General features: G+C 46.6%; 1 protein-coding gene across 1 annotated transcript in view; it reads right to left on the reverse strand.

The window, feature by feature from the left end:
* MAN2C1 (mannosidase alpha class 2C member 1) overlaps positions 1-20733 on the reverse strand; it is a 291020-nt gene that overhangs the window by 166942 nt on the left and 103345 nt on the right. The window contains exons 7-9 of the mRNA XM_085643836.1: positions 7854-7960; positions 3237-3347; positions 1532-1624 (exon numbers count right to left, since the gene is read on the reverse strand). Of these exons, the coding sequence (XP_085499962.1) occupies positions 1532-1624; positions 3237-3347; positions 7854-7960 (311 nt within the window). The remainder of the gene's footprint in view (positions 1-1531; positions 1625-3236; positions 3348-7853; positions 7961-20733) is intronic.

Here is a 20733-nt window from a genome sequence, read left to right on the forward strand (position 1 = left end):
CTGTAAGAGCCATTAAACAAATTTTCATTTGCTCGAGGGTATGAGTATGTGCTCCTTCCCGAAAACTCTTTAGTTTGTTACAGGTGCAGAACATGCATTTTTATTGTATTTATTGTATGGGGGTATTCAAATGAGCCAACAATGTGAGGAACAGACATAGTCAGGCAGTTTAAAATGTAAACGGGGTACATAAGTGCGTACAAATACAAAGAGATTCAGAAATATAATATACCAGTGACGGAAGAAAGGAATACGGTGAAGGATGGTAAGAAGATTGTGTGCAGGTAGATGGTGCGACCTTTATGTAATCACCAAAGAAGGAGCAACTCTAAGGTGCAAAGGCTAGTCACTCCAGAGAAGGCACCAATGTAGAGAAAGCCTCCTGGCGGGTTCATTCGTTGAGAGACTCTCAGGTTTCCACCGTGGCCAGGGAGGTGCCCCTGGGAGTTCAGGAACCGCTGTATACAGGGAGTTTAGGAACAGGGTTGTCAGGTTTAATGAAGTGGAGTTTAAAAGAGATCACTCAGCATTCTTTGAAGTGGGGCCTGGTAGGGAGAGTGAGCGGTTATTTTAAAGTAGTGGAGAGGTGCTTGAACCTTCCGTGGTTGGTGATTCGTTGAACCGCTGCCGGAAAAACGGATTTTTTTATTTCATGGGCTTCACTGAGAAACCAGGAAGCAGACCACTGCCTCTGTTGATATGTGATAAGACTAGGGCATGGCGAAGGACACAAGGTTTATAGGAGGGAGGAAAGGCTTAATTTTGCACACTAGTAGAAGCTGGAACCACGCCGTTGGTGCTACTTTATTCACATGGGGTGTAAAGTACACTGAGGGGTCAATGTGGAAGCTCAGTGATCTAGCCGAGGTCCGCAGACCAGGGAAAAAAGCATTCAAGTTCATTTTCGTGAGCCGCGCCTGGAAGAAGGTTGCTTTGAAAACATCTTTGTGATCACCTCCAAACATATGCAGCCAACACAATGCACAGTGCCAGTGGAATATTGTCTGCAACATTGTTTCCATCCCTAATACAATAACACTGTATTATTAGCACTGGTATCATCGATTTATTCTTTCAGATGTTACCAGTGAACATGCGGCATGTTTTCCACAGCACCCAATCCCCAATCGCCTGGTACCTGAGTGCGTTCTTTCTTGTATAGCAAAATAATTCCTCATTCCCACTCATAGGTCTTTAGAGCGGTATTTGTAAATATTGACCCCACTTTGCCTGAGTGAATTCAGGGTTTCCCCCTATTGGGGCGCATGGAGAGGGAGACCCAAGTAATTGTTTTAAAGTGTTTTACTGTTTGGAGATACAAAAGGCCTTCAGAGATCTGCGAGGAGAGTAAAAGGCAGGCAAGGAAGAGTGAAAAAAGAACAGGGTGAGTGAGGGTCAACAACCAGAGAGAGAAAACAACAGCAGAGCATGAGCTACAGGAGGACTTAACTATGCAGCTGAATATTTCTGCCAAGATTTACCCACCACCCCAATAAACTGCACTACTGGCAGTCACCGAAAGAAGGATTACCTCCTTGCAGATGTTCCCAAACTCCTGCTGGAAGAAGCGCTGGCCCTGCAGAAACTGCCGCACCATTGACTCGCCACTGGGCAGGTTCCCATCCTAGAAGAGAAGGAGGACACCTCTGAGCTGAAGCCTGGGCCAAACATCATAAACAGCAAACCATCCTTATGGATTATTACAAAGAGAGTGAGATAGGGCAAAGAGAGGGGGGCTAGGACACGTGAAAGTGAAATGTAAAGTGAAGTTGTATTTATAGCGCCCCAGTATATTGCAGATAAAAATAGAAACATGCAAAATCCAACAACCTCCTTCATCCATCACAAACTGGATTCCGCCCCCATCAGGGCACAGAAACTGCCCTGCTAGCAGTCACTGAGGAATGTAGGAAAATTCTCGATGTAGGAGGATCCGCTGCTATTATTCTCCTGGACCTAAGCGCGGCATTTGATACCGTAAATAATGCAACCCTCATCCAGCGCTTGAAGAAAATTGGCGTCACGGGTTTCGCCTTACAATGGCTTCGCTCCTTCCTAGAAGGAAGATCTTTTCAGGTCTTTGAGGAAGACATTCTTTCCCACCCAATGCCTCTACCTAGTGGGGTTCCACAGGGCTCGTCGCTTAGCCCGACTCTCTTTAATGTGTATATGTCACCCCTGGCTGACATTGTAGCCCCCTTAGGCATCCGCATAGTAACCTATGCGGATGATACTCAACTAGTGGTGGCTCTGAATCTTCTCGATCCCCACGCCAATAAACTCCACTCTTGTCTGGAAGAAATCTCCAAATGGATGGATCTATCCCAGCTCAAATTAAATGGGGGAAAGACTGAAATCATGGTACTAGGGAATCCTCACTGCTTCCAGCCACTTCTCATGTGGCCCTCTGTTATGGGTCCCCCTCCTCCTCCTCCCAAGACTGAAATCAAGAGCCTGGGCATTTGGCTCGACAAGGACCTAAGTTTCAGAGTTCAGGCCAGGAAAACTGCTGCCATCTGTTTTGGACTACTGAGAACAGCGCGCAAGGTTCTTCCCCTTTTGCCCCCCTCAGCAAAGAGAGTCATGGTGCAGTCCCTTATTCTCTCACGACTGGACTATGGAAATGCTCTGTATCTGGGCTCCCCAGCATCTGCCATTTCCAACCTCCAACTGGTCCAGTACTGCGCAGCCAGAATTCTTACAGGCTCCTCATCCAGACAATCGGCTAAGCCATCAATTAGATCCCTTCACTGGCTCCCCGTGCGGGATCGCATCAACTTCAAGTCTCTGTGCATTGTGCACAAAACATTACATGGGACAGGCGCTCCCACCAACTCATCCATTATTAGTCGCTATAAAGCCACTAGGGCACTAAGGTCCGACACTCTTCATCTGGTAAAAGTTCCCAGAATATACAAGACTAAAAGCGGAGGAAGACTATTTTCCTACAATGCCTCCAAGCTCTGGAACTCTTTGCCTATCCAACTCCGGACAGTTTCCAATCATCTAGCTTTTCGTAAAAAATTAAAGACTCTGCTATTTACCTAACCGCATCCCCTGGTCACTGATCAATTCCTTAGCGGTGGGACACTTCCGGGTAGCCATGCGCTCTACAAATGTCTTTTCATTCATTCATTCATTCACAGAGATAGATATGAAAGACAGAGTATAATTATAGGTAGACAATTCATAAAAGAAATGAGCTCAATGAGATAGGAAGATTTGGGAAACCTTACCATTTCCACCCACGAGCCACCAACAGGTATAAACTGCCCTCGTTTGACAAAGTCCTTGATCTGTGAGTAAAGAGCAGGATACCGGCCCTTCACCCACTTGAACTGCTGCGCCTGAAAAGAGAAAAAATGCATCAAGATGAGATGGAGGATGCTGAGAAAGAAGCAAGAGTACAGTGCACCAGACCATAACAGGCATAGATGGTAGACATAGGCATATGCACAGAATACACTGTGCAGAAGTGGACAAAAGGCAAAGGCAGAGATGTCAAAGTATTGTTGATGTGAAAATGGAGAACTGTGCAGCACACGGTGAACTGAGAATAAATGGAAGCGGAAGATGGATGAGAGGTCAGTGTGTTCTGATCCATGAATGGTTTTCAATTTATAATGATGCCACATTGTGAAGTAAATATCAGAACTTGAATAGAGCAAAAAGTTCTTCTGCACAATAAGATAAAATCTCATTAAAGAAACGTTAAAGAAAGCCCAGTAACTCACAGAGACATCCAAGTATAAGAAGTGCATGGGATTAACAGACACCCCCCTGGCACAGAATGTAATGTATGTAGTGATGTGACCAAGCAGCAAAGAGTACCTGGGAACTTGATGAGACTATTGACTTTCATAGTACAAAAAACTCATCTTCAGATAATTTAACAAGATAGTTGCTTCCAATATGTCTCCTTCATGCCATTCCTCAGAAAAGGATGAGCTTTACTTAATTCATGTGAAGGTTGTTACTGAGTGCTATCCCGATCACAAGAAGCGAGCTCCACATTCTTCGTTAAACATTTGCGATGCAGTATATGTTAGTGTTACCGTTGATGTCATGAGGGAAGACCAAGAAGTTTTAAAGTGTGCAAATATTTTTGAACACATCCAAATGGGCATGCTGATTATGTGACTAAACTACAGATAAAACAAGAAAGATTACCTTAAAGGGAAATTATATTTTTGGGACTACTCAAATTACATGTGATCAAGCTGGTTTGTTGTGTGTCCCTACACAGGCATCCAACTCATGCAGTGCCCCCTGTCACTTCAGTGGCCAGATCCCAGCATTAACCACACCCTATGGGGTGGGGTCTAGCTCCCACCACTGACCATTCCCAAACCAGAACCCTTTATCCACCACATTACACATTTTGTGGAGACAGGCTGAGCATAGGTTCTCTTGTTAGAGGTTTAAATGAGATTAATCATAAAAAGAGGAAAGTATACAGTTAAGAAAATAAATGATAGATCCCAGAGTGATATAAAAATATAGGGGTGTGGCTTCAACTACAAAGTCAGAGTAGAGTCAGTACCTGAATGATCTCTACTAAAGGATATATTTGGGGTGCAATATAGACCCACAGAGAATGCATGGTCAGGGGCAGGGTATGATTAAATGGGATACGTGTTTAGAACTGGTCTCAAAAGGGGTTTAACCAAGAGAGTGACCTGTCCCCACTGAGCATGTTCATAGAAAAGTAATTTCTAGGTTGTCACTAACACAGGTTAACTACCTTTCACTTTTCCTACTAGTAAGGTATGTTGTACCCTTACAACACATGGGAGTGTGTGAAAATTATTCACTTCACTTATGACTGGTACCCAGGGCATGTACGTTAGAGGGGTACCTTCAGGATTGAAGCACTGGCTGTACCACCTTGAAGGTCCCCCAAGTAAAACGAGTCTCCCAGTCGGTCACCGTGTGCCAGTAGAGCCGTTGTGTACATACTGTCCCGACTTTGCCATTGAAAGCAGTGGCAAAGCCTCCACTTCCCCTGTGTAAGTCACCCCTCTGGCAGGTTTACCAAGCCCTACATGAAACCGGCAACAGTAAAAATGTGAGACTATCATTTCTACTGTGGAAAAACTTAGCGAGTGCAGGGTGCAGGGATACACTCCAACTGCTCGGCCATGCTAACTAACGGTGTGACCAAAGTAGGAACTCCAAGGTATTAAACAACTTGTTACATTAAGCTCGACTTGAATTCCAAATCAAAAATTAATATAACTTGTTGCAGTGTGCAGCTTTTACCAGGCTGCCACTTTGTTGCCTTTAAAACTCAGTGCCCTCCCGTGCCCATATGGAGCCTGTTCCACAAGACAGCTTTCTGCCCTCCTGGGGATATGTGTCAATGACTCTCAGGAAGGGAAACAATGAGGGATTGCAGGCGAAAGGAGGTGTTACCTCCCTCCTGCTGGAAACCACATGGGTGTTAGCCCCTTAAGACAGGCATCAAAGGGAAGTCGCCTTTGAATGGCAAACGTGTAACACTAGGGTGGAGGGTTGCCCCACGAGGAGCAGAAAGGAGAAACCAGTTATCAAATAAGTTTCCCCCGGGGCTTATAGCCCTTAGGTAGCCACAACCCAGGGGTGAGCTAGTGAGGACCAGACAATGAGAGGGGTCGCACCGTTTTGTGAGTAGGCAGGAAGGTGCATCCCGGGATGGCTAGGTGCCACATTCCACATTCCACAGGAAGTGGTCGCCAGGGGGAAGGGAACCTGGTAGCCCACTGGCTATCAACCGCATCCTGCCCTGGGGGCTTTTTCTGAGCATAAAGAGGGCACCCGATGGCACGCTGACCTCAGATCACAACTAACCTGGAATGAGGACCAAAGGACTGCCCTGCTGCACCGACGAACTAGCAAAGAGAGGCTGCATCGTCGAAGACTGCACCTGCTGCACCTGGTGGCTAGCAAGGAGAGGCACTGTGCCTGCCTTCTCCTGCTCAAGGAGAAGTTGTCTACGGAGCCCCGCAAAGCCTAACAGCTCCAAGGGCCAGCCAACTAGCCTCTTGTTCGCAGCACAGGGACACAACCGATGAAAATGCTTGCTGGGGCTGTTTGGTAGCCCAAAGTATTTATGCTGCTATCACCGCTGCCATGCAGCACCTAAGACCAAGACCAGACGCACAGTGTTACACCTGAGTTAGCTGACTGGGAGTAGTGTTGGAGAGATGCTGGGACCCTCAGAGGACAAGCTATCGATTCAGGAAGGATTGATCTGGGATTGCGACACAGGGCAACTGGTACTTCTGCCAGGCTGGGGAGGACATTGTGGGACATCGACCCTGTGACCAGGAAAGCCTCAACCATCTCAGGGACCGAGGAGTAGTTACAGCAAGACCACCGTAGATCGCATCGCATCAACAGCATCCTTGGAGCCTCTTCAGCATCCTTCATCCCTAGCATCAGGACCACTGCATAGGAATCCACTGTATGCGGATAAAGTGCCCGGAACTGCTTGAAGACTGCTTCTTCTGTGGAGGTAACTTTCTGAGGATACTGCTAGTCCTCCTGACGAGCTAATTGCTGGAGTTGGTCATCCCAATTAACTCTACTCAACGGCATTGAAACTTTCCCAAGTTTTCCTTGAAAAAGTTTCTCCGTATCAAATTTATTGAATTTGCCAATACATTTTTGTGATTGAGTGAAATGTTTTTATTTGTTATTTCTTGTAAATTTCATATCTCCGGAATCCTTCAGTGGATCTTTTTCATGTTGGTGTCTAAATTCTTATAACATTACCGCCTATTTTTACAAATTAGAGTCAGATTTTTTTGAGTCTTTCGTCGATTTTTTCTTCAATTGTTTTGGTGTTCTTTAAATGCTTTACACTTGTTCCTTTTTGTAAGCCTTGCTGCTCAGAGCCACTGCTACCTAGGGTTGAGCTGAGGGTTTAACAAACAAAACCTAAGGGTCTTAAAGGGGTTGGTAAGTGTATTACATAGTGAGTGTGCACAACCAGACCATATAATACACCCCATTCCCTCACAGAGGGTGTCAGGAAATAAATAAGAGTTATTTCAGACATCGGGCATCTAGTCATGTACGGAACATGGACTTACTAGAAAAACCAATGTTGGACTTTGTTCAAGTTCACATCTTATTGTTGCTACCAAGTAGGATTTTAATACCGCCCCTGAATTAGGGGGATGCAAAGATGGTCTGCACAGGGGCTCATTTACAAAAGCCATATAGTAAGCACAGCTTCTAGAATACTATTTATTGAGCAATAGATGCTGTCCCAAGGCCGCTCGGGAATCTACAAGAAAACAAAAGCGGCTGCAAAACAAATACGAACTGTCCAAAACATGGAAAAGAGAAAGGAAGTTGTGAAAGCACCTTTACAATGCTAGTCATTACAATGCATACTTTTTACAATACATTGCAGTATTTTTTTTAATTGATTATCCATAATACATTCTTTGTAACAAAATTCGTTATAAAATCATTACCTCACTTTATTTTTAAACACACCTGAAGCCTAAAACCCTTACCTCTTTTTACTACTACCCGCTCCGCACCCTAAAAAACGTACCTTATTACTACATACGTACTTTGTCCTGCTACTTGTGTTATCAAGGCATGCGTTGTAAAGGGTCATTGATGTAAAAGATGTGTTGCAAATGTAGTTCTTTGTAAGAAATGTGTTGTATAGGTGAAATACCCCTAGAGGAGTCCGCACTAAAAACTAAAAGCTTACCTGGAGGCGACTAAAACGTACTCAAGAAGAGGCAGTAATGTTCGGAGGAGAGCGTACCTTTGAGAAGGCTATGGATACTTGCAAGAAGGAAGCACTGTGAGCAGGGGAATATATAGGGGAGTAGATGAGAATACCACACCTGAGAACAGGTGAAGATGAAGCTGGGGTCCTTCTCCATCAGACGCACAGCAGTTACCCAGCTTCGAGCACATTTACGAATTGTCTCTTCATACGGCCAAAGCCAAGCTGAAAAAAAGAGACAGGTAATATGGTTCAACTTCCACACTCAAAACTAAAACCTACATCGATTGACTTCCTTCACATAACATACTTATTCCCCCAAAAATCCTAAAGCATACTTAATGTAACAAAAATCTGAAAATATGAAAAGCATCCAGAAACTTAGCTCAATGTCACTTCCTCTTCTGGTGACGTCTCTCAACAACACATACAAGAAGGACTAACTCTGCCTAGTGTCTATGATGAAAGAGCTCAGAACTTAGGGCCACATGTCGGACTGGTTTTAGCGGTCGCAAGCAAAGAATGGGGCCTTTGTGACCGCTAAGGAGCCTTTTGCCATGTACCAACCCTATTTTGCGAGTCGGTGACCTACTTCTGACTCGCGAAATAGGGTTTGCAAGTCGGTTTTAGGAAGGGGCGTGTCAAGGGCAGCCCTTCCTAATAGAGAGTTGCAGGGGAATGTAAGACTGTTTTGCGACTTGAATACATCGCAAAATATTTGCAGTCTACCTTCCACTTCAAATGGGTGGTAAGCCAGTCGCAAACAGGAAGGGGTTCCGAGGGGACCCCTTCCCCTTTCTGAATGGCAGCAAAAACGTTTTTTATGAGCAAGCAGTGGTCCCAGGGACCATTGCCTACTCTTAACAAATGAAACGTTTCATTTTTCTTTTTGAAACGCATCCCGTTTTCCTTTAAGAAAAACAGGCTATTTAAAAAAATAAAATAACGCTGCTTTATTAAATAGCAAACACAGACATACTGGTGGGCTGTTCCCAGCAAGCCACCATACATTTGTTTTTTTGCAGTTTCCAATGAGACGCAAATTGCGACCTACCTCATGAATACTGATGAGATTGGTCAATTCTGACCCCATTAGGAATCACATTTTGCAAGTTCCAAATTGTGAATCGCAATATAATCGGTCGTACATGTGGCCCTCAGATTGTTTCTATTGGGTAGCTTCATTCTTTCTGCTAGACTTCTCTACTGCATTTGACATACCCCATCATTATACGTTACTGATCGGAAAAGGGAATGTCGGTATCCACGACAAAGCCTTTGACAGGACAGCATTCTTCCTGGCAAATACTGAATTTTCACCGTACCTACATATGCCTTCTTCCATGTCAGCCTAGACACTAGGATTAATCAGAGCTCAACTATCCCCGCCACCCCTCAGAACCACACCCTTCTCATGTTTCAAACATTTTAATAGAATAAACACGCACAGAGAGCAAGTAAAACAAAAGTCTGTGTGTGCTTCCAAATAATAACACTGGCACTCCACAGAACAGAAAGTTTAAATTTAAATTATTTGCATTATCACTGCATACAAATTCAAATAAAGAATGGCTACTTTGACTGGACTCCACAGTGACCCCACTATCAATAATTCTTTCATCATCTCTGCTATTCTATGCCTTCTGTCCAGTGAAACCATGATCACATCAGGGACTATCAGCACTAGTAAGGTTGCTGAGGGAAGGTGAAATTCTCTTCTGACCTATGAGGAACATATGTGGTCTGGAAAGCACGCTGGTGTTCCTAACAAACCCAGTGATCTCTTCAGTCATGTCTGTATCGTCACTTAGGGCCATATGTAGGTAGCCCAATACCGGTCGGTAACGGCCGATTTTCGGTAAATATACCGTTACCGACCGGTATTTAGGCTTTTGCTATGTAGGGAGATCCTTTCTGTATTCGGTAATTTACCGAATCGGTAAAATTACCGAATCTGTAATTTTACCGATTCGGTAAATACCGAATACAGAAATGAGATGTAGGGGGAGTGTCTGGTGGGTGTGGGGATTCGTTATTGTAAATGACGAATGTCTCTGTTAATGCATTATTTGGCCCTTAGATGTGTGCAATGTGGCAGACACACATGCCCTCAGGTTATGTATGTGTGCCACATGTGCACACATGCAGGAATCAGGGGTGTAACAGGGTGTCAATGTGACACCCTGCCACCCTTGATTGAGCTCCCCCCCATTACCGAATCGGTATTTACCGATTCGGTAATGGTAACTGGCTTCCCATTGATTCCTATGGGCCTCCTGGCCCATAGGAATCAATGAGATACAGGTTACCATTACCGAATCGGTAAATACCGATTCTAAAATACCGACACTTACCGAATCGGTATTTTTTTACCTACATTACATTTACCGATTCATAAATACCGAATCGGTAAAATTCGGTATTTAAGAATCGGTAAATGTAATTTACCTACATAAGGCCCTTAGTCCGGAAACCTCGGAAGATAGATATGGGCTGCTGTCTTGACTTTCTACAACATTTCCATTTTCTCCTTGAGTTGGAGCATGAATTTCACAGCAGTCTGCCTGAATGTTCACATTTTCTGGAGCAGTAAAGTCACTACAGCTATGTCCCCACCACCATGTAATGTGTACTAGTGCCTCTAGAAAACATACACTATGTTTGACACCAATCCTGCAACTTTCCAATGTCTTCTCCACTGCTTCCAGGTTTTTTTGTATTAATAAAACAACTACCCATCTTCACTTTTGGTCCTTGCAATAGCTCTCCATGTGTCAACTCCCTTGTATCCTCCACCTCTGATCTCCTCTTTGTCCTTCAACGAGGAGCAAAAATGTCCAGTTTCTCACTTTGTGTGCGTCATTTTGAAATTGCGCACCCACCACAAGCTGGATGCTACTGTCATACAGCAGCCCTGTTAACAAATTGGGACCGCAGAGTGACCACTCCTGCCACAAAACTCTCTGTCTGCCTGATCTACCCTACTCTCAGCTCCATATAGTAGAAAGGATCTCCATTAAACCAGCTCTGTGCAGTCACTAGTCTGAGGACCATGTTGGATCCGATTCTAGATTTTGAAAATACAGTGGTCACAAACCATTCTGGCAGTGATGTGCTGTCTGGGATCAGTGGTGTGAGGAAACTAGCTTTTTGCTGGTTTCACCTCACCTTTTGCTCCCATTCTGACTAATAGGCACTGGTGTAATGGCTCTGAAATGTCCTGAGCTTTGCTAATCAGGTGTCAGTGCATGGTCTCTGACCCTTAAAAAGGTACATGGTTGATTGGCTTATACCTAATTGGCACAGCCTAACTTACTTGTAAGTCCCTAATATATGGCACAAGAGTTACCCAGGACCTGTAAGTTGGAGTGTCCCCTCAGGTACTGCACTACTTGCTGTACTGTCGAGTGGAACAGTGTAAAACATGGCTCCCAGTCTGCCACTGCTAACTCAGCTTCAAAGTTTTAGTCAATGGCAAAGCCCAAACTCCATTTCTATTGTGTGCACGTCACCCCTACAGCAGGCCTATCGAGTCCCAAGGCAGGGTGCAGCACATTAGTAAAGTAGAACATGTATTTAGAATGTTCTAACAGTAAATACCTGCAACGGTTGTTTTTACTGAGAGAGGAAAATTGGCAATTACAGAGCAGAAAGGTTGAAAACTCAGCTGTACTAACTTCTGAATAGGATAATCGAAATTGGTACTTCAAGGAATCAAACAACTCAATACATTAATCTCAACTTGGTGCACAAGTTAAAAGTTAATGTAACTTATTGCTGTAGGAAGCTGGCTCTCTATATAGTGTCAAAAATTTAAAACATATTTTTGACTAAAGTCAATAGTGGAGTGCTCAGTGGAAGCACTTAATAACAGAGTGGTACAGCAAATGCAAAGTCTTGTATCCCACCGCTGCACCACCAATGTAGGAAGCTGACTCTCTTTATAATGTACATAAATGAGGCGTGCTGTGCAGAGAGTCCAGGTATCCCTTACTAGTGAACAGGAGCTTGCTTTAACAATCCCAAGGTGCCATGTTTGTGGTAGTGTGGTCGAGCAACTTTAGGCTTATCAGAGGGAAGTGTTAAGCATGTGTAACACACATAGTCAATAAATGAGAAACATACTTAATATGGAACTCTAACACCAATTTAGAACAAGCATTGAAAATGCAATAGGTCTCTCCTTTGATTAAGTTAAAGCCATTTGCTTTGCTAATGGTATTGTATAGCAAAGCATTAAGTAAGGTCATCCCCAAGGGTTTCAACGTACCCGTTTCTTCACCTTTAGAAGATAGACTTCTCGACGACTACCTTCCGGATAAGGCCATCTCTTCGACCTACTGTAAAATACTCAATAATTTTCCTGAGCCTCTCGATAAACTCAGCGCGAAATGGTCTGACGACGTGAGGGATTTACCTGACGAAGATTGGTGGGAGGCCCTGGCATCACCCAGGGAGGTGGTGATCCGCTCTCGCTTTAAGCTTATACAGCTTAAAATACTCCACACGACCTATTACACCAGCACGGACACCAGCACGGCACTTGTTAAAATGGGTCTAATTGTCTCCCCGCTCTGTCCCCGAGAATGTGGCTCCTTGGGTACCTTCTTGCACCAGTGGTGGGACTGTCCAGTTCTTCAGCAATATTGGAGTAAGATCTTGTCCACCATGTCCCGAATATGTTGCAAATCTATAGAAACCTCTCCTCGACTCTGTATAGTAAATATCTGGGATGCCACTGACCTCACCCGCACCGAACAAATATGGGTTTCAATGGGGTGTATCATAGCGAAACGCAATATAGCTAGAACATGGGGGGGGGGGAGGGAGGAGTTGTGCCCCAGTATAAGGACTGGGCTGAGGACATGGACTGGTGCATGCAGGCCGAAAGGGTGGTATACGAGAGCAGAGGATGCCCCGGCAAATGGACTAAAATATGGGGCCCCTGGAACGAAAGCAGATGGTTTCTGTGCACCCCCTTCGACGAGGATTCCTCATTCAACGTTGATAAAGAGACACTTTAACGATTTAATGTCAATGTGTGACCGAACTATTATCCATGATGTTTTCTTTTATTTTATTGACTACAAGTACAAGGTGTTTAGTATACGCGATTTGCTCATTTTGACAACTGCTCTTCTTTTTTGCGTTGGTGTTTTCTTATTGCATTATTGTGTCTCTCAATAAAAAGATTTATAAAAAAAAAAATATATATATATATATATATATATATATTCAGCTCAAAGGGGATGGTCCATTGAATAAGCCGCACTCGAGCAACGAAGAGCTTTCCCCAAAGAAACTTTATTAAGGTACAAACAGCCATTCCTTCCGGTAAAATAAGGCATCGGTCCGCAGCCCTGACGCGTTTCGAGTCTTCTCTTTTTCAAAGGGAAATGCATTCCACAAGCGCTTAATTCGTCACATCACCTTTATATGCCAATATCACCCGCCATGATTGGACAACTCTGTATGAGATAAGGCGTTGCATTATGGGGGATGCAGTTCATCATTATATCCTCAAATGGAAGCGCCTGCTATGTATGCCAGATGGAAGCTCCGCATGAGCCCCAGAAAGCGCGACTGTTCATGATCCTCCTTCGCTGCCCCACATATGAAGCCCATACCATTGAGCTCCGTTGTCCTCGGTTATTGAGGTGGTGCAGGCTCAGCGGCAGGACGGCCGCTAACATACTCAGCTCAAAGGGGATGGTCCATTGAATAAGCCGCACTCGAGCAACGAAGAGCTTTCCCCAAAGAAACTTTATTAAGGTACAAACAGCCATTCCTTCCGGTAAAATAAGGCATCGGTCCGCAGCCCTGACGCGTTTCGAGTCTTCTCTTTTTCAAAGGGAAATGCAGTCCACAAGCGCTTAATTCGTCACATCACCTTTATATGCCAATATCGCCCGCCATGATTGGACAACTCTGTATGAGATAAGGCGTTGCATTATGGGGGATGCAGTTCATCATTATATCCTCAAATGGAAGCGCCTGCTATGTATGCCAGATGGAAGCTCCGCATGAGCCCCAGAAAGCGCGACTCTTCATGATCCTCCTTCGCTGCCCCACATATGAAGCCCATACCATTGAGCTCCGTTGTCCTCGGTTATTGAGGTGGTGCAGGCTCAGCGGCAGGACGGCCGCTAACATACTCAGCTCAAAGGGGATGGTCCATTGAATAAGCCGCACTCGAGCAACGAAGAGCTTTCCCCAAAGAAACTTTATTAAGGTACAAACAGCCATTCCTTCCGGTAAAATAAGGCATCGGTCCGCAGCCCTGACGCGTTTCGAGTCTTCTCTTTTTCAAAGGGAAATGCAGTCCACAAGCGCTTAATTCGTCACATCACCTTTATATGCCAATATCGCCCGCCATGATTGGACAACTCTGTATGAGATAAGGCGTTGCATTATGGGGGATGCAGTTCATCATTATATCCTCAAATGGAAGCGCCTGCTATGTATGCCAGATGGAAGCTCCGCATGAGCCCCAGAAAGCGCGACTGTTCATGATCCTCCTTCGCTGCCCCACATATGAAGCCCATACCATTGAGCTCCGTTGTCCTCGGTTATTGAGGTGGTGCAGGCTCAGCGGCAGGACGGCCGCTAACATACTCAGCTCAAAGGGGATGGTCCATTGAATAAGCCGCACTCAAGCAACGAAGAGCTTTCCCCAAAGAAACTTTATTAAGGTACAAACAGCCATTCCTTCCGGTAAAATAAGGCATCGGTCCGCAGCCCTGACGCGTTTCGAGTCTTCTCTTTTTCAAAGGGAAATGCAGTCCACAAGCGCTTAATTCGTCACATCACCTTTATATGCCAATATCGCCCGCCATGATTGGACAACTCTGTATGAGATAAGGTGTTGCATTATGGGGGATGCAGTTCATCATTATATCCTCAAATGGAAGCGCCTGCTATGTATGCCAGATGGAAGCTCCGCATGAGCCCCAGAAAGCGCGACTGTTCATGATCCTCCTTCGCTGCCCCACATATGAAGCCCATACCATTGAGCTCCGTTGTCCTCGGTTATTGAGGTGGTGCAGGCTCAGCGGCAGGACGGCCGCTAACATACTCAGCTCAAAGGGGATGGTCCATTGAATAAGCCGCACTCGAGCAACGAAGAGCTTTCCCCAAAGAAACTTTATTAAGGTACAAACAGCCATTCCTTCCGGTAAAATAAGGCATCGGTCCGCAGCCCTGACGCGTTTCGAGTCTTCTCTTTTTCAAAGGGAAATGCAGTCCACAAGCGCTTAATTCGTCACATCACCTTTATATGCCAATATCGCCCGCCATGATTGGACAACTCTGTATGAGATAAGGCGTTGCATTATGGGGGATGCAGTTCATAATTATATCCTCAAATGGAAGCGCCTGCTATGTATGCCAGATGGAAGCTCCGCATGAGCCCCAGAAAGCACGACTGTTCATGATCCTCCTTCGCTGCCCCACATATGAAGCCCATACCATTGAGCTCCGTTGTCCTCGGTTATTGAGGTGGTGCAGGCTCAGCGGCAGGACGTCCGCTAACATACTCAGCTCAAAGGGGATGGTCCATTGAATAAGCCGCACTCGAGCAACGAAGAGCTTTCCCCAAAGAAACTTTATTAAGGTACAAACAGCCATTCCTTCCGGTAAAATAAGGCATCGGTCCGCAGCCCTGACGCGTTTCGAGTCTTCTCTTTTTCAAAGGGAAATGCAGTCCACAAGCGCTTAATTCGTCACATCACCTTTATATGCAAATATCGCCCGCCATGATTGGACAACTCTGTATGAGATAAGGCGTTGCATTATGGGGGATGCAGTTCATCATTATATCCTCAAATGGAAGCGCCTGCTATGTATGCCAGATGGAAGCTCCGCATGAGCCCCAGAAAGCGCGACTGTTCATGCGGAGCTTCCATCTGGCATACATAGCAGGCGCTTCCATTTGAGGATATAATGATGAACTGCATCCCCCATAATGCAACGCCTTATCTCATACAGAGTTGTCCAATCATGGCGGGCGATATTGGCATATAAAGGTGATGTGACGAATTAAGCGCTTGTGGACTGCATTTCCCTTTGAAAAAGAGAAGACTCGAAACGCGTCAGGGCTGCGGACCGATGCCTTATTTTACCGGAAGGAATGGCTGTTTGTACCTTAATAAAGTTTCTTTGGGGAAAGCTCTCCGTTGCTCGAGTGCGGCTTATTCAATGGACCATCCCCTTTGAGCTGAGTATGTTAGCGGCCGTCCTGCCGCTGAGCCTGCACCACCTCAATAACCGAGGACAACGGAGCTCAATGGTATGGGCTTCATATGTGGGGCAGCGAAGGAGGATCATGAACAGTCGCGCTTTCTGGGGCTCATGCGGAGCTTCCATCTGGCATACATAGCAGGCGCTTCCATTTGAGGATATAATGATGAACTGCATCCCCCATAATGCAACGCCTTATCTCATATAGAGTTGTCCAATCATGGCGGGCGATATTGGCATATAAAGGTGATGTGACGAATTAAGCGCTTGTGGACTGCATTTCCCTTTGAAAAAGAGAAGACTCGAAACGCGTCAGGGCTGCGGACCGATGCCTTATTTTACCGGAAGGAATGGCTGTTTGTACCTTAATAAAGTTTCTTTGGGGAAAGCTCTTCGTTGCTCGAGTGCGGCTTATTCAATGGACCATCCCCTTTGAGCTGAGTATGTTAGCGGCCGTCCTGCCGCTGAGCCTGCACCACCTCAATAACCGAGGACAACGGAGCTCAATGGTATGGGCTTCATATGTGGGGCAGCGAAGGAGGATCATGAACAGTCGCGCTTTCTGGGGCTCATGCGGAGCTTCCATCTGGCATACATAGCAGGCGCTTCCATTTGAGGATATAATGATGAACTGCATCCCCCATAATGCAACGCCTTATCTCATACAGAGTTGTCCAATCATGGCGGGCGATATTGGCATATAAAGGTGATGTGACGAATTAAGCGCTTGTGGACTGCATTTCCCTTTGAAAAAGAGAAGACTCGAAACGCGTCAGGGCTGCGGACCAATGCCTTATTTTACCGGAAGGAATGGCTGTTTGTACCTTAATAAAGTTTCTTTGGGGAAAGCTCTTCGTTGCTCGAGTGCGGCTTATTCAATGGACCATCCCCTTTGAGCTGAGTATGTTAGCGGCCGTCCTGCCGCTGAGCCTGCACCACCTCAATAACCCAGGACAACGGAGCTCAATGGTATGGGCTTCATATGTGGGGCAGCGAAGGAGGATCATGAACAGTCGCGCTTTCTGGGGCTCATGCGGAGCTTCCATCTGGCATACATAGCAGGCGCTTCCATTTGAGGATATAATGATGAACTGCATCCCCCATAATGCAACGCCTTATCTCATACAGAGTTGTCCAATCATGGCGGGCGATATTGGCATATAAAGGTTGTTAGACCTGTCAGCCCTTTGGGTGGTCCCTCCTCATCATTATTTATTTTGTCCCACTTTTGCCTCAACTCCTGTTTGAATTTTTCCTTTTTGGGAACCACCAGACTTTTTAGTGTTGCTGCAGATTCAGGGAGCCATTTTAGCTACCCCTGAAACTTCTGTCTGAGGGCCTGGAGCACAAAATGGTGGCCACCTGTGACATCACCAGCATCCACTGGAACCTACCAGCACCTTCCAGAACATTCCAGGAGATTCCAGAACTCTGTGACAGTTGGAGACCGTTTAGAATGTTGGGAGGATAAGAGAGGCAGTTGGCAGTTGGAGCTGGCAGTTGGCACCTGACTGGTGAAGAGAGAGGAGCACAACAGTGAAGGAGGAAGGAGTGAAGCAGCAGGGGTGGAAACTTGTGCCTGGAGTGGGGTCCATAAACCCACCCTTGATACTTGTCCCTACTGATGGATCCCAGCCTATAGCCCTGTGTGGGAAGAAGACAGAAGAAACTTATCCTAAGGACCTGGACAGCAGGAACAGGCCTTAGAACCAAGAGAACAGCAAGATTCTGACCTGAGAACTGGTTTCCCTGGAGTCCGGCGTCGAGTAGCCTGAGACCTGGAGCCCGAGGTGGAGAAGCGGCGCTGACTGAAGTAGCAGACGTCGTACCCGGAGCCGCCTGAGGTCGTGAGAGGGCGCCGACAGAGGTCGTGAGGAATACCAGAGGTCGAGGAGGAAGTGAACCGAGGTCGAGCGAGCGGCGTCATCGGAGGAGTGAAGTCCGCCCTCCGGAGTCGTCGGAGACCGAGGAGGAGGAGCACCGGAGGTCGGGAGTGAGGATCGCACTCCGGAGTCGCCCGGAGCCTGTGAGGAGGAGCACCGGAGGTCGGGGGTGAGGATCGCACCCCGGAGTCGCCGGAAGTCGACATCGAGGCCAGGCCGGCCGACGTCATCGGAGCCGAGAGCGCCATCGGACCGGAGCCGCCCGAAGTCGACATCGTGAAGAGACTGCCCGACGCCGTCGAATCGGAGGTCGAGATCGAACCGAGGCCACCGACATCGGACCGGAACCGCCTACCGGCGTCGTCAAAGAACTGACATTGTGCCGAGGCCGCCGAGACCGAACCGGAACCGCCTCACGGCGTCGACACGACTCCAGCGGCGTCGGAACATCAGAAAAAGGGCAGTAAGTGGAGTAGAGGGCGCCTAAGGCCCTGTGGAGACCTGAGAGACTGCTCTAAGGGGCTAGGGAGGTGCTGAAACCAACCTGACTGTGCAAGGGGTGAACTGGGACTAATCTAGAGAGGTTGTGTGGAGAGAGAAAGCCAGGGCACTGGTATTCCCCCCTTTGATCTACCTCAGATTAGGCCTCAGCCTTGTCCCAGCCAGGGAGTAGCCCCCCTCAAGCCTTCCACAACCCTACAAGCTGTGCCTGGGCCCTATCAGCCCTTAAGAATTGAAGTGTCATCTGATTATATGAGGGTTGCGGTATACTTTTAATTATTTATTGGGGATACTGTATTTATTGAGTTTTTACCTATTTATTGCTGCACTATATTTATAGGTCCACAGGACTTGTTGGTGTACAATATTTATTGGTACAGTATTTATTGCCTCAAAGTATTTAATTGTCTGTATATATTGCACTTGTATTTATGCCCTGTTATTTATGATCACCCCTATTTATTTCATCAAACAGCCAATATTTATTTGACCTGCACTAATTGAAACTTGTATATTGTGATTGACCTATTTATTTTTCCAATCAGCAACTAAGAGAAAAAGATAAAGAAAGAATATTTTCATAATTTTTACGGTGTAGAGTCGTTTTTGGAACGGATGCACGCATGGTTATTGTATGGGTATATTGTATGCTTAGCACTGCGCCTGTTTCCTGACCACTCGAGCCAAGCTACCACAGTGTGTCCGGAAGACCACCACCACCCCTTCTAGTGTGGGAGTGGTTTTCCAACATAAATTGGTGTTCAGCGGTGGGATAGAGCTGTGCCTACATATACTCAACAATAACTGTGGGTAGTCCATAGGCCTACACCGGGAGTTTTCTCACAGCGGCCTTCCTAATTGTGGGTTTTTGTTTTTTCCAAATTTACTCTGGTGGTGGGAGGAGGTATTACTAAAGGTACCCCCCTACATTGTTACTGCACAAAACCTGTCCTCTAACCTGAGTGGGCAAGATGGAGTTTGTACTAGAAAATCTAGAAACGTACACTGTGGCCCAACTCAGGGAGTTTTGCCAGCGGGAGGGGGTGTACTGTCCCCCAGGAGCAAAGAAGGGTGCACTCCAAACCAGCTTAAGGGCTTGGGGGGAGGCACGCCGAGAAAGCAAGGCTGAGGAGGAAGACAGGGATGGAGAGCCTGACCCCGAGGGGGCTGAGATGTACCAACCTGAGGTGGGGAACCTGTCAGCAGGGCCCAGGACACTTTCTAGGAAGGGCAGCACTGTCTCTAGCGGGGGCTTATCCAGCGTGGAGTTAGCAGATCGGAGAGAGAAAAGACAGCTCACATGGGATTTAGCAAAGCTGGAGAAGGAGAAGGAGGAACAGAGGTTGGCTCATGAGACGGAGAAAGAGAGGATGGCTCATGAGATAAGACTGAAAGAGATAGAGCTTCAGATCCTAAGAATTGGGGCACCAACTGTTCCTAATGGTGGCAGCCAAATCCAAGAGTCCACCAGGGAACCCAAACCTTACCTGCCAAAGGACATAGTAGCTAGCTATGGGGCGGGTGATGACATCGCCAAGTGGCTAGCAGCCTATGAGGTCTCGTTGAGGGCCCATGGGGTTCCAGTGAAGTACTGGGGAGGAGGATTGTATAGGTACATGCCTCCAGCTGGTAGGGATGCTTTATTGGCCCTCGAAGAGGACGAGCAGACCCACTACCCCACCATGAAACTGGCGCTCATCAGAAAGTTTGGACTAACACCTGAAAAGTACAGACAGAAGTTCAGGGGTAGTCACAAACTGGGCACACAGAATTGGGTGGACTTCCTGGACTATGCAAAGAAGGCACTAGAAGGTTGGATTCAGGGCAGTGAAGTAAGGAACTACGAGGAGTTGTTCGACCTAGTACTGAAGGAACACCTACTCGAGAAATGTTTCCCTGAACTGCGGCAACACCTGGTGGATAGCAAGCTGACCAGCCCCCGGAAGCTTGCTGAGGAGGCGGACATTTGGGCTAGTACCCGGGTGTCCACAAGGGGGACTGGAGGGGATACTCAAAAGGCCGGACAGGGCGCCCCCCAGAAGAAAGAAGGAGGGGAAAAGAAAAAGGAGTTCTCCAAAGGCCCCCAAAATAACTTCCAAGGGAAGGGAACAGGATTCACCTCTAAGGCTAACCCACCCAGAAACCCTAATCCTGGCCAGAGTCAGCAGCCAAGGGTTGTCCATTGCTATGAGTGCGGTGGCGTTGGACACTATAAAGGAGATCCGAAGTGTCAGAAACGATCACCCCCTCCCACTGGAGGAAAGACCCCCGGAGTAGCTAGTGTAGTGCTCGGGGAGGAGATGCCCTTAACTAAGGGAAGGGAGTGGGCGGGTGTCACTTTAGTGTCCCTGGGAGAACGGGAGATGGTTCCCAAGA

Source organism: Triturus cristatus, chromosome 3_1 (genome assembly GCF_964204655.1).
Source record: "Triturus cristatus chromosome 3_1, aTriCri1.1, whole genome shotgun sequence".
Taxonomy (NCBI): Eukaryota; Metazoa; Chordata; class Amphibia; order Caudata; family Salamandridae; genus Triturus; species Triturus cristatus.